At 37.2% G+C, this 14079-nt stretch overlaps 1 protein-coding gene across 6 annotated transcripts in view; it reads right to left on the reverse strand.

Annotated features, from left to right (window-relative positions):
* NELL2 (neural EGFL like 2) overlaps nt 1–14079 on the reverse strand; it is a 362958-nt gene that overhangs the window by 75913 nt on the left and 272966 nt on the right. For all 6 annotated transcript variants that reach the window (XM_070621103.1, XM_008519672.2, XM_070621102.1 and 3 more), the window contains one exon: nt 12056–12151. In XM_070621103.1, the coding sequence (XP_070477204.1) occupies nt 12056–12151 (96 nt within the window). The remainder of the gene's footprint in view (nt 1–12055; nt 12152–14079) is intronic.

A 14079-nucleotide genomic window follows, 5' to 3' on the forward strand; every position in this document is an offset into this window, starting at 1 on the left:
AGGTAAGTCAGCGGCAGAGCCTGGATTCGTACCCAGAGAACCATTTTCCAAGCTCACTTTTGACTCTTAACCATCATACTACACTGCCTCTTTATTATTACAGAAAGTACCCTTAGACATGCAGTTTGAAGTAGCCACTGTTATGAAAAATCATAACAAGAAAGGTCCGAGGTAATCTCAATAAAACAAGGCCATTTAGACTCAGCGCGGAAATCCTATGAACTCTAAATGCTTCTAACATTTGGCCATCTATACTCTGCCTGAACAAGCAGGCTGTTCCGCCCCGTTTCCATATGGTTCTTGCGACCAGTGTATTTCTTAGTTGCAGCTCAAACTTGACTCCTGGTAAATTTACTAGTTTTGCATGCTAGAGTTACAGAGAATAATCTAATCCAAAATCCACATACAAGTTTAGTTCTTCACGTATTTAAGAAAGAAGTTTTTACGCCACCTTTCAATTTTCTTATTTTTTTCATTTCTTGTTTAAACATCTAGGGTTTATTCAACTATCCTCTTATATCTGCCAGGGCTTTCATCTCCCGGATAATTTTTCCCTGAACACACTTCCATTTGCCAATAACCTCTTAAAATTTGTTGGCCAAAGTGAATACAATATTCCACTATGGAATAAGTAACACAGAATTCAGGGAGACTATTGATTACATTGTTTTGTATACTCTGTTTCTATCAGCATAGGCTAAGCATGCATTTTCTCTTAGAGCCAGCACATTAGCCTTTAGCTCACACTTAACTTTGAATCAGTAGTTAAGGAAAGCATGAAACTGTTAAAGCGGGTTTCCTCTATCTTGTGCAACTGTTTTTTCTAGCCCAAATGCAAGAGTGTATTTATATTTTATTAATATTCATTAACTGCATACTATATGCAAAGCATGATGTTAAGCCCTATGAAAAACAAAAAACTATAGGCTTTACACCTATTCTCAAAGAACCCATACCCCAGTGGGAGGGAAGTGGGGAAAAAGGGAAGGGGAAGAAAGAAGAAAAGCTAAAGAAAATAAGAAAATGTAAGGATAGAGCAAAGGACACAATGAATGTGGGTCAAAGATGGAAGAGCTCAGGATTACAAATGTAAAAATAAAACACTGGTAGAAGCAGTGTGGCCTCGTTTGAGAGCTGAAAGCAGGGCAACTGCAGGGGGTGCTTTAAATGTCGGTTAAATGTCATAGCGTTATTTCATTCTCATTGTTCCTGTAATTTAAATAATTTTGAATCTTGATTCTGTCTTTTGTCATATCAGCTACTCTCCCCAATCAAAGTCACTCTCTACTTTGATTGATCTTCGACTTGACCCTATATGCACATTTGATTTTTAACTCTATCCTTGTGTAACACACTTTAGTTTTAATCTAAAAAAAATTACCTAAAGTATACTTTATTCTCTCAAAAAACAGTGAGTTCTTAAGGAAGAGTCACCTATCGTCTGGATAAACCTGACTGCTATGGGATGGTTATACCACAGTCCCAGTGGCTTCTTCCAGAAAGCTTACAAAAAGAAATGGAAACTAACCATAGATGAGACCCCTCTAGGAAGAAGTACAGACTCTTTCAGGACCATCAGAAATTTAGTGAAGAGAAAGAAGCAGTCGCCTCCCCATCTCCATTCCTAGTCAATTCCATGAAGAAGTTCTTATTACCACTGTTTCTTCCTTTGGCCCACCCCATTTTCTTTCTGCCACCATGAGTTTCACTTCACGGTCTGCATATTTATGAGTGACCAGAGTTCATCACTCTCAGGAGTCACTGAGCATCAACAAAACATACTTATGTCTAAAATGAGTGGGGTGGCTTTCTTTCCAACTCCAGTAATACTGAAAATTGCATAACGTGAAAATATTCTTTCTATAAACACATGGCTTAAAAATATATAATAGTAAATTTATAACAGAGCTCATTTTTAAAAATGGAAATTCTTATTTATCACAAGAAGAAGCTAAACACCAGATTTGGATTTTATGGTCCCCATGGTGACAGTTGAGAAGACTTGGTCCAGGGCTCCAGTACAAAGCAGGAGCCTTGGACGGGTGTCCTCCAGTTTAAGAGTAGCACAGAAACACACACACTCTCATACACACAAATCAAACATCTATTAGCATAGGAGATTAGGAGAAGACAGTATTTTTACCAGTATTTAGGCGGAGAGAAAAAAATGTTTGCTCTTACAGGTTCAAATTTATGCCACCTGTGCGGTATGCCACTTGGCAAAGAAATTAACACAAATATTGATTGTAATACTCCTGGTACGCCTGCAGAAGCAAATACAAAATTTCTTCGGAGGGAAAAGGCCTCAGGTCACCATCCAAAATACAAAACACATGAGGAAACACTGTATCAGGGGCAAGAGTTGGCAAACACAATGAAAGGCATACTCAGACCCCCTTGAACTTCAGACAGTAGAGCAACGTGACAACAATTATAATGTAATGTGAGCATGTTTAAAATTGTTAAAGACATGAAAGAAGGAATCAAACCCACAAGAAAAGAATAAGAAGTAAGGGGAAAATTACCAAAAGATTTGAAAAAGAGAACTCCTAGAAATGAAAAAGATAGCTATTGAACTAAAAAAAAAATTCAATGGATAAGCTAAACAAAGGATTATACAAAGCTGAGGAGATAACAGATAGACTGGGGGAAAGATAGGAAGAAATCACAAAGGGCACAGAACTGAGAGATAAAGAGATGGAAAATACTAAGGAAAGTTGAAGAAACGCAGAAAGATAAGGGCCAAACATATCCAATAGGAAGTCTAGAAAAAAAGAATAAACAGAATAAGACAGAAGCAATATTTAAGGAGACAAAGATTGAGTGTTTTTCAAAATCGATGAAAGAGATGACTCCTCAGATTCAGTAATCTAAAGGAGCCCCAAGCAAGATAAATAAGATAAATTTATATTCAGACACAATGCACTGAAACTACAAACTGCAAGGGAAAGGAGATCTTAAAAGCAATTAGAGCACAAAACTATTTTCAAATGAATTACAATTGAACTGACAACAGACTTCTAAACCTCAGAGGCCTCAAATGCAGTGGAACACTTCCTTCACAGTGCTGAGAGAAAATAACCTAAAATTATACACATAACTAACCTAAGAGTGAAAATGGCAAAAAGCCCTTTTCAGACCAAGACTGAGAGAGTGCCACTAATAGACCAACTCTAACAGAGTATTAAAGCATGTCCTTCAGGAAGACAGAAAAGAAACATAGAAGGAAGAAGTGGAACGTGAGAAGCAGAAGTAATTGATTATAAATAAAATGTTGTATCCTGGATACATATTGAATTAGAGAAGCTAAGTCCCAGATAGCTGCTCAGGCCTTTATCACTTTCTGATGTCTCTCCATGATCTCAAGTCTGTACCTCCCCTCTCATACTTCTGATGAATACAAGTTCGTCAGCTTATCTAAGTAAAAGAAAAATTTAGAATATATGAATAAGAAAATTGCAGAACATTTCAAATGAGAATATGGGGGTGCCCAAAGCAAGAGAAAGGTCATATCCCCAAGATATGCATCCTCACAGGCAACCACAGACTTACAAATGAAAAGTCTGTTTGAGTGGTAGCAGGCCCCTATAAGACTGGCTTTCCTATTTGAAACACTCTGTCCAGTGAGGATGTATGGATATATGATTTCCAAGTTATATTGTTGGGGAAAGGGTACAAAGAAAATTTACTTTCATTACGTGCTCTTTGTCCTTTTCGATTTTATACCACGTTCATATATTGATTATTCAAAATATTACTGAAATATTCAGTTAATTTATTTTAAAATGGAATCAAACAAAAATCTAAAAAGTGACTTTATTTGGTTTGCTTTGAACAAAAACAAAATTTAAGAAGGGATATGGATTCCTGGAACTCAAGGTTTTAATACAAGTTATTATACAAAGGTGATCCATTAAAAAAATTATTAATATTTTTTTTTTTAAAGATTTTTATTTTTTTCCTTTTTCTCCCCAAAGCCCCCTGGTACATAGTTGTATATTCTTAGTTGTGGGTCCTCCTAGTTGTGGCATGTGGGATGCCGCCTCAGCATGGCTCGAACTGACGAAACCCTGGGCTGCCTGCAGCAGAGCGCACAAACAACCACTCGGCCACGGGGCCGGCCCCAAATTATTAATATTTTTAAAGCAAAAGTGAGATCTTTTCCAAATTTCCAAATAATTCCACTTGGCTTTTTTCTTGGTGATCCACCCTCTAACAATTAGAAAGCTATTTTTTCCCCGTACGTTAACTCCATGATGTGTCCCCATTTCCAGTGTTAATTAGGTAGGCCTTACAATAAAAGAGTCTGAAAAATTTCCCCAACACAGTTGTCATCTATTATACATGACAGATAGAGGGAAAATGTGAGTAAGATTTTTTCCAATTAACCTGAAGGACTTGGAAGAATGACTTTGAGATTTAACACTAGAACTTTTAACTACTTTTTGAATAATACAAAGACAGATTTCCATAAAACATTCATTTTTAAAGATTTGCATGGGAACTAAAATAAAGCAATTTTAAGTAAATGTAAAGAATGCAAATTGCTAAATTAAACATTTTAAACCATTAAAGTGTAGTAAAATTAAAACTGGCTTACAAATGAATAAAGGAAACCAGAATCATTTTTTATTCTTAACTCTTATTTCATAACATCTCAGAGTATCTCCAGCTAACTCAAGGATGTCTACAGGATTCAAACAGTTCTGCACATAAAATTTTACCTGAAAGGTATAAAATAGTCACATTAGGTATCATAATAATTATTGAGTACTTCCTGTGTCCCAGACATGGTGTTGTGTGCCTTACTGACCTTAGCTCTCTTAAACTCCAGAACAAACCCATGAGGTAGATATTATTATCATTTTCATTTTACACATATGAAAATTAAGGCACAGAAAAATGACATAACATGGAAAAGGTAACACAGCTGTCAACAGTAAAGCTAGGACTCATGCCATGCCTCTCTGACTTTAATTTTTGTGTTCTAGACTCCTATGTTAAACGCTTCAAGGAGGACCAAGGTTTGGCATAACATTAAGCAATTAAAGGGTTATTTAAAAGAGGTTAAGGATCACAAACACAAAAGATACATCTTAAGTACCCAAGTTAACTCATATGCAAGGTACAGCCAAAAAGCCTTCAGTGAGAATTTTTTGCTTGTTTCTTTTTTTTTTTAATTTTATAACAGGAAAAAGTAACACTGGGGTCTAAACCCCTAATTCATCCAAAGTTCATTAAGACACATTCAGTCATCAAATGTAATTCAATTGCTTTTATCATTAGAGACCAAGTTTGAAGATCAGATGGGTCTCAGCAAGTATGACTGGAGACCCCACCTTAGGCAGATTAACAGATGGCTCCCTGGGCATGTTCCCACATTACAAAAGCCACCAAATGATCTGATCTGTGTCTTGTCTCTTCCCCTGAGAAATTTAGACCTGGAAAAATGAGTTTAATAGACACTGTGAAAGATCAGAAACAGAACTTCCTTTATCCCAAGATTTTTTATTACTCTAACATTTATTTAATAACTTTTCTATTTGTTTAGCTAGAGCAAAATAAATGCAAATTAATACTAACAAAAGATCACCCTTATTGGTAAAGCAAAGGTATCTAAGGTTTTTCTCTTTTTTTAAACTATATTAAAGTTATCTCAAAATTTTTATTTAGATTCTCTTCCTCTCCCATGAAAAGGTATACATCTCGGTAACAGAATTTCACCGCGAGTCATTTTGGCACAAGAAGGTATGTAATGTCAGAAATGTTCTCAGAACTTTCTCTTGCTTCTAAATTTTTTCAGCTTTCCTATGTAAAACAATGTAAGCTTCTGAAAAATATGCCTTAAAAAAAAGCTATGTGATCATGAAATGAAATCAATATATTCCTTTTATGATGAAAAATGTGCTAATTTAGCAATATCAATAAATCTAATACAATCTGACATTAATAATAAATGCTACATACTACTAGCAAAATAACTTTGTTACTATAAATGAATTAAACGATTTTTGCTGTCCATACTATAACAGTAATAATACAAACATAAAAAAATCAGTCAACCTCAATCAATTTGAATTTACCTTTGAAGTAAAGCAACATTCCCAGATGCTCATGCTTCATTTCATCATTTCGAAACTACGAGTATTAAAAAGCTACAAGAACACTCAGGAATGCAGCTTAAATTTATATTCATTTAACTACTCACCAAAAAATAATTAAAATCTCATCTCATGTTTTGATCTGTGGCTAAGAAACCCATTATTTTACACACAGGAGGAAAAAAAAAGATATTTATCACCAAAATGTCTGATCTCCTTTTCTTTGATGTTGCAACATATTGTTTTTTTGCTTTGCCATTTGATACCAACTTTTCCCCAGTTATAAACATTTGAATTTGATTTAAGTCAGCGGTTACTTATAGGGGACTGCAAATCTTTCGAGTTATGCTTTAACTCATGACTGAAAGATTTACTTTTAGTATAATAAGATGGCTTGCATATTAATTAGATCATCAGGCACATGTTTGCTGAGGTTTAGAAATTGTGCAATAAATACAGCATGGCAGTGACAGAGCTGTTAAACCTCAGCACATAGATTTCTAATACATTTTATTGAGTCATCCAAGGAACAATCACCCTGCTAAGTCCACGTTAAACACCTGATGAAATATTAGGATGTTTAATTAAAAATGAGGTTGTGCTGTACATGTGGGTGATTTCACACAGTGGCTAAAAAGAAGGCCATGAAAAATTAATTTTACTTGGTCAAAAGCATATACATAGCCTCTTTGTGAAGCTGGTAAATGGATTCAACCATTCTACTTAGATACACATGATGCAGAAATAGACTAAATAAATTAGCATGAGGGGGTTCAGGGGACATCGTCTTAACAAAAGTAAGAAGGGTTAGTAAATGTCAATGCACATTAAGATTGTCTTTCAAAAGACCAGTAAATCCCATTACTTCATCCTCAGTGACTCCATTGTGAGGGCTCAACAGATGGCCACTGGGGCCAGGAATTAATCTCCTTTCTAAGCTATCAGGCAGCACCCAACTCCAGCAGGCCAAATACAGGGCATTCCTATACTTAGGAAATCCTGCCTATCCTGAGGCTTTGCCTACCTCGGGAGAGAAAAACTGCTACAGTCCTCACAGTTAAAGACAATAGGATTACTTGGCAGTTGAAGGAGTGGGCAGAACAGAAAGCACAGACCTCATGAGGGATGACAGTAGGATGAATTCCCCAGCAGATAGCATGGCATCGGAAAAAAGGAAAGAAGAAAGGAAGGAAGAAAAGAAGGAAGGAAGGAAGGGAAAAAGAAACACTGGACTAGGAATCAGAAGACCTGAGTTCCAAACTGCAGATCTGTATCGACAATGAAACACCTTGCGTAAGTTACTTCACCTCTCTGTGCCTTAACTACCTCATCCGCCATATGAGAGTACAGGACCAGATGACCCTGAAGGCCTCTCCAAAAAAAGTCCAGCAAATACGGAAGCAGCCATATCCTCTTTTTCCTCCTCTTTTAATTAATCACTCATTTACGCTTTCATTTATTAACCAAATATGTATAAAATACCTACTAAGGTGCAGGCCTTGTGCTATATCTTGAAGATACAAAAGTGAACAAGACACACCCTTTACCCCCATGAAGCTCAATGCTTGGGGGTGAGAAGAGGGTGAAAGCTGGGTAGAATAACAGGGGCCAAATCTTGAAGGGCCTTGTACATCATGTTAAGAAATGTGACCTTTATCCTGAGGGCAATGGGGGACACCAAAATTATTTTCAGTATGAGGTGACATATGATCAGATGTTTACTCTGATATTCTGTAGAGATTGGACTAGAGAGAGAGAAACCCAAGAGTGCTGAACTATTGTAGTACCAGCCAGAATGAAACAAATGGACCCCAGGAGAGAGACAGAATCAAAAGGACTTGACTGGATGTGGAAGGAGACACGAGGAGGATGACTCTTTGATTACTGGTCTGGAAAATTTGGTGGATAAAGCTGTCATTCACTGAAATAAAGAACAGAAGTGAAGAACCAAGTTTTGGTAAGAGGAGAGGAGAGGAGTTATGAATTATGGAGGAGAGAGGATAAGTTTATTTTGAGGTCTTTGGATTTAAGTTCCCCAAAGAAGCATATTGGGAGACATTGGATATTTGAATTTGGATCAAATTGTACAGAATGAGATAGCAGTTAGTTCTCCATGAATCATGGAAGAGTCTCTCCTTAGTGATTCTTAATTTTTCTGAAGTTATAGAACCCATATGAAATCTTCAAAGCTCTGGATTCTCTCTGCAGAAAAACACACACGTGCACAGACATTCAGGGAATTCCTGGACCCAGAAAGTCCATCCACAGACCTCAGGGGTCCAGGAATTCCAAGTTAAGGATCCTTGCTGGAGGTGAAAAGAAGGCAGTGATTGAAAAAGGAAGTAACTCAGATTTCCACACTCTGAGTAGATGAGAGAAACGTAGAAAATGGTTTGATTTTTAGAATAAATAGTACCAGCAATGCCAGACGACAGAGATGGCAAAAAACTGACTCAGTGCTCACCAAACGGGTTTCATTTTCCTGGACACGACTCAACTACATTTTCCCAACCCCTGGAATCCATGTGATTAGTTCTCATCAATGGGAAGTGACAGAAAGTGACATGTCTCTTCTGACCTAAGGCAGTGATAGTGGGTGTGTCTTCGCTCTGCTTTCTCTGTCGTTCTCTTTTCTGGTGGCTTTGGAGGCCATGCCCTGAGCAAGACTTTTTCATAAAATGGCAACAGCCAAGGTGTCCCCTGCTGGAGCAATCCCAAGCCCAATCGCCCTCAAATCTCCCCACCAGCACAGTGACACACTGAACTGAGATGTGAGCTAGCAGTGCACTTTCTGTGTTAACCACCGAAATTTCAGGACTTGACACAGAAGCTGATGTTGGTTACCTTTATTAATAAAGTAAATATCCATAATACCAAGGATAATAATAATGCCTATCATGTGTGTAAGGAACATAGTTTAATAAAACAATTTTACAGTATCTACTTTAGTTTTCTTTATTGCGCCTACTCTTACCTGACACTATTTTATGTATTTATTTATTGTCATGTTTATAATCTCACTACCCTACTAGACCATAATTTCCATGCATACAGGGCCTCAGTTTTGTTCACTGCTATACTGTTTCTAGATCAGTGCTCAGCATACAAGTCCTAAATAAGCATTTGTAGAATGAAGAATAAATTATTGTATGTGGCTCTCTTCTCATCTAAAGTTTTTACTTACAAGGGCACAATTTCTATTTATAACTGCATCAACCAAAGTGGTGGTGTTGGCAGGTGAGAGGTTAGGAGCAACAACTGGGATAGATGCTTTCAGGCAAGTGGTATTATTACATTTTCTCAGATCGTAGGCAGGAATGCCTTGCTTCCCAAATAGTGAAATATGGTCTTGGGCCAAGAGATGCTAGAAGACAGAGATAAACTATGACCCATTGCCTCAGAGCGCCAACTTTACTCAATGGTAAGTAAGTTAAATATTTTCATATATTATGGAACAGAAATGCATGATTTTTTAGGATAAAACATGATGTTTTGAAGAAATTTTATTTATCCTTGTGGTGGAACATTTCAGGACCTCCCTGGATGAAGGCATTCTCTCTCCTCTGTCACTAGAGTGACTTCAGGGAAACCCTGAAAAGCACTGATATAAATAAAAAGCCTGGGTTGGGAGCAGAAAGACCTTCGTATTCAGCTGCTAACTCTGTTACCTTAGGAAAAAAATTAATCACCCTGAACCCAATATTTTTGTTTGTAAAAGAAGATAATATCTATCTTGGAAGAGAGTTGTGAAGAGTGAGGTGACTTATAGAGGGTACAAGACACTGAGAAGTTTATATAACTTGCCCAAGGCCACATAACAAGTAAAAAGTAGGACAAGATTTTGAACCCACATCTGTCCTCAAAGCCCTTGGCAACTACAGAGAGCAACTTACAGTAAGTCTGGGATTGTCTTCTCATAAACTGAAAGTTCAGTGTAATTAAGCAGAGAAGGCTAAATAGTCTGGTGGGTTATTTTTAACTCCAGTTTTCAATTTTACGCTGCTCAGATTTATCTTATGCCATTCTAGATTTTCACAATCTCATCGTATAATTTTTTTTCTAGTGGAAGAATGATATGCAGTATTGGGCAGGGCCATTATTCACTCCAGATTTTCTGGGACAGCCTTTATTTCAAAATTCCACACCATTGAAATGCTCTGAAAAAAACGGTATTTTAATAGCCAGACTCTGCACCAGAAACAGCACAAAATTCTATATTCTGGAAACATGGTCACCACAGGCATTGACATACAGACCAGTGCGCTTTGATGCGTGTGGGTGTACTGGTGGAGACCATGGGATAGCAACACTGGGGGTGCTTGATTTTGATCTAGTAAATCCTATTGATAGTTACTGACAAAAAATCTATAGTTTTGACAAGTTAACAAGCTCTATGGGTGATTCACAAGCACAATGAGTTCGGGAACTCCTGATTTAGGAAATGATCCCCTTGAGAAAGAGCCCTACAAACCAAAGAGAGCCACTGTGCATTTTCCATTAGAGACCTTTGAAAGCAATGTCACTGTAGTTTGAAAAACACCACTTAAAGGTACTTTTATAGAAAGAGATAATGTAGTCATGCAAGCCCTCTTGCGAGCATCCTTCTGTGCACGCTGGCAGTATCTATGCAGTAAAGTGCTCACTTCCCAAACGGACCAGAACGTTTTCTGTCTCACATTCTGATCAGTGAGCGTTTTTACTAAACCAGATGACTCTGCAAGTGGAATGGAGGCAGGATATGCACTGCATCTATTGCATTGAAGTTTCTGGAAAGCAATATGAGGTCACTGGTGGCAGCAGGTTTCTCTTAGGGAGAATAACCAGACTTTCTGAGGTCACCTGCTTTAGAACCCACTTAACCCGAAGCAACTAAAACTACTGTTGACATGATTTTAATTAGGAGCTAATACTCAAAACACCCTTTTTTAATTCCCAAGGTGTATTTTCAACTGAGAAAACATTTTACGTGGGTCATAAAGCATATACAGACTACATATATATATAATATAATTTGAAATATTTAAATAATACATATATAAGACACATTATAAATATATATTAATGTTTAATATACATTAATGTATATAATAAATTTTTATAAATATATTTTATATATCATATATGATATATATAATATATGTTTTATTACATATAAATAAAATATATAGAGGCTGGCCCAGTGGTGTAGTGGTTAAATTCGTGTGCTCCACTTCAGCAGCCCAGGATTTACAGGTTCAGATCCTGGGCACAGACCTACACACCACTCATCAAGCCATGCTGTGGTGGTGTCCCACATACAAAATAGAGGAAGACTGGCACAGATGTTAGCTCATGGCCAATCTTCCTCATCTAAATAAATAAATAAATATATATATATAAATAATATTTTTTAAAATATTTTTTAAAGATCTAGTATTAGCGTCCATCAGAAAGAGGAAGTTGACGATGGACTGGATGAGGAATAATTAAGGACTAGAAAACTTTAAATACTTTCTAAATAAACAAGAATGAATGAGTATTGAATGGGGCAGAATAAAATTTATTAAAAATTCTCAAATGTGGATGCAGGGGGTAGTGCATCCTAGGAAGTGAGTTGGCCATAAGCTTGAACTCTATGTTTTAACACAGTCATATAGATTCCAGGAAAAATGGGCCCCAAATGAGTAGAATGAATTATGAAGTCATCAAAAGCTGGGCAATCTTACACAGTCTTCTGAAAAGGTTCAATATCCTTCCAGCTTTAATCGCTACAAAACCTCCTCAGAGTGACTCTGGGGAAACCCCCGGTGATTATGCATCATTGAAACTTCCCACCTCCTCCTTCCTAGCACTTCCTTATTAACAGCTCCATGCTTTGAGAGCCCACTTGAAACCTGAAACATTATTTTCCTCATTGATTATTTTATACTTTGGAGTAAAAATTCATTTTCTAGAAGATGGGATGATATTCTTACCTGTTTCACAGCTGGGCCCAGTGAAGCCTTGTGGGCAGGCACACACATTAGCGGCAATACAGGCTCCTCCATTCCTACAGCCATCTTTGCAAAATGCTAAGAGAAGTCAGATACATGATTTAGAAGTTAAGTGGTTCAAGATACTCAAACACAGCTTTTCTTTACTCCTTTGGAGATACGGACATCAAATTATAAAAGCCATTATAATTTCATATTCATATAATATTTCCATACAGGTAAGAAACATCAACACAACTTGCAAAACAGTACTCTTTCCAATGCTAAAGAAATATTTCACCCATAAATTGAAATACTAAAATTTCTTTTTAAAAAAAGTAACCTTACAAAATAGGAAGTGCATTAAAATTCAGATTGCATCTCACTGTAACAATCCAGCTTGAAAATAAACCTTTAAAAATGGCAGCTATCCCAGACAGTTTTCTCAAGGAAAACTACTACCTAGAGAACGAGATTAGGAAATAGAAAATGATTGAATCCTATGAAGCTCTGATCATTCTACACACTGGCCAAAGCGCCAAAATATTGGAGAGATGCCCCATCCTTCAAAAAGTTCTGAATCGGTCCTGGGGATGAATTAGACAGTAGTAAGAATTTGCTTCAGTGGCCTTCGGGGAGAGTCCTGCACTGCTCTGCTAAGGATGGGTCGGGATCCGGAATCAAGGGCAAAGACACTGTGCAGCCTGTTGTGTTAGAGCGGGTTTGCAAGAGAGGGGAGAAATTTCTCTCTGAATAGGAAAAGGAGCCAAGGACTAAGCCATTGCAAGGGTGACCTTTTGAGAAGTGCTGCCTTTAAAGAAGGCAAGAGAAACGAGATGGGTGAGACTGAGCTGCCTTAGAAGCTTGTATCCACTTCAAATTATTCCTGGGCTTTGTAAGGCTCAGGGGCTGTTTCCTCAGCATGGAAGGCCTGTCATGGATGAATTAGACCAGCTTGTTCCAGGAATTGGGGAAAAGCGTTGTCTCTTGTTTTCTGGCATGTGCTTCCTCTAATTAGTTAGGATTTACTTTCTCAGAGTGGTAAAATGTAGAAATCTGAGATTCTGGTGCTGAATTAAAGGAAGAAGCCATTTGGCTTCTTTGATTCTAGGTTCTAATTTGTCTTCATCCTGGGCAAAAAGAATACCTAGTCACCAAGGACTCACAAAGAGACTGAGAATTTCAACTTCATAAATAATAAAGGGTAATATCGACCAGACCATGTGTATTTCTTCCTTGGAGTAACTTGCAAGGTTGCAGCCTGTTGGTAGAGCACAGGCCTCAGCAATTCAGATCCTTCATCTAAACTACCTATCTTTCAGCTTTTGACGTTTCCAGCAGAGATACACACAAGAAGTGGGGAGTCTTTATTCAGGCAAGCTGTAGTCCTAACTTCCACAAGAAATTTATAGACCCTTGAAAGTTCTCCTTCCTTCAAAGATAAGAATTATCTGTCTGCATCTGCTCATGGCTTTAAGATTTCTTTATGCTATAAACTTCATTCTTCACAATAATTAAGAATCAGAGTCAAATAGAAATAAGAGTGAGGAATTGTTGGGCTCCCAGATGAAATCTGAAACCCAAATAAACTCTCAGAACAGCCAGATGCTTTGGGGAATTCCTAAGGGTTCAGTTATACTATCCTATGGACTTTAAAAGTCTGGCTTTGCTTAGGATTTGTCCAAGGAAATCTTTGTGGGATTTAGACCTCAAAATGAGTAGGCCTTCCTCACAATGCCCTAAATTAAAGATTTGCATAGACTTTTACAAGCCAGAGTAATCCTCTGGCCCATCCATATCTGCATCCAATGTGTTATTGTAGACCAGGTCTTAAGACCCATGCTCATGGGTCACTGTATTAACAACCATCCCTTGTTATTTCCTACCTGCCTCATACACAGTGTCATAGCAATTGATTTTAGGAAACTCCTGGATAATGGACACAGTGTATTTGAGGAATGGACAGTTTTGAAACTTAAAATGTCTAAATTAGACAAATCATTAATAAATCTATATGAAATAATAAG

Source organism: Equus przewalskii, chromosome 5, assembly GCF_037783145.1.
Source record: "Equus przewalskii isolate Varuska chromosome 5, EquPr2, whole genome shotgun sequence".
Classification (NCBI taxonomy): domain Eukaryota; kingdom Metazoa; phylum Chordata; class Mammalia; order Perissodactyla; family Equidae; genus Equus; species Equus przewalskii.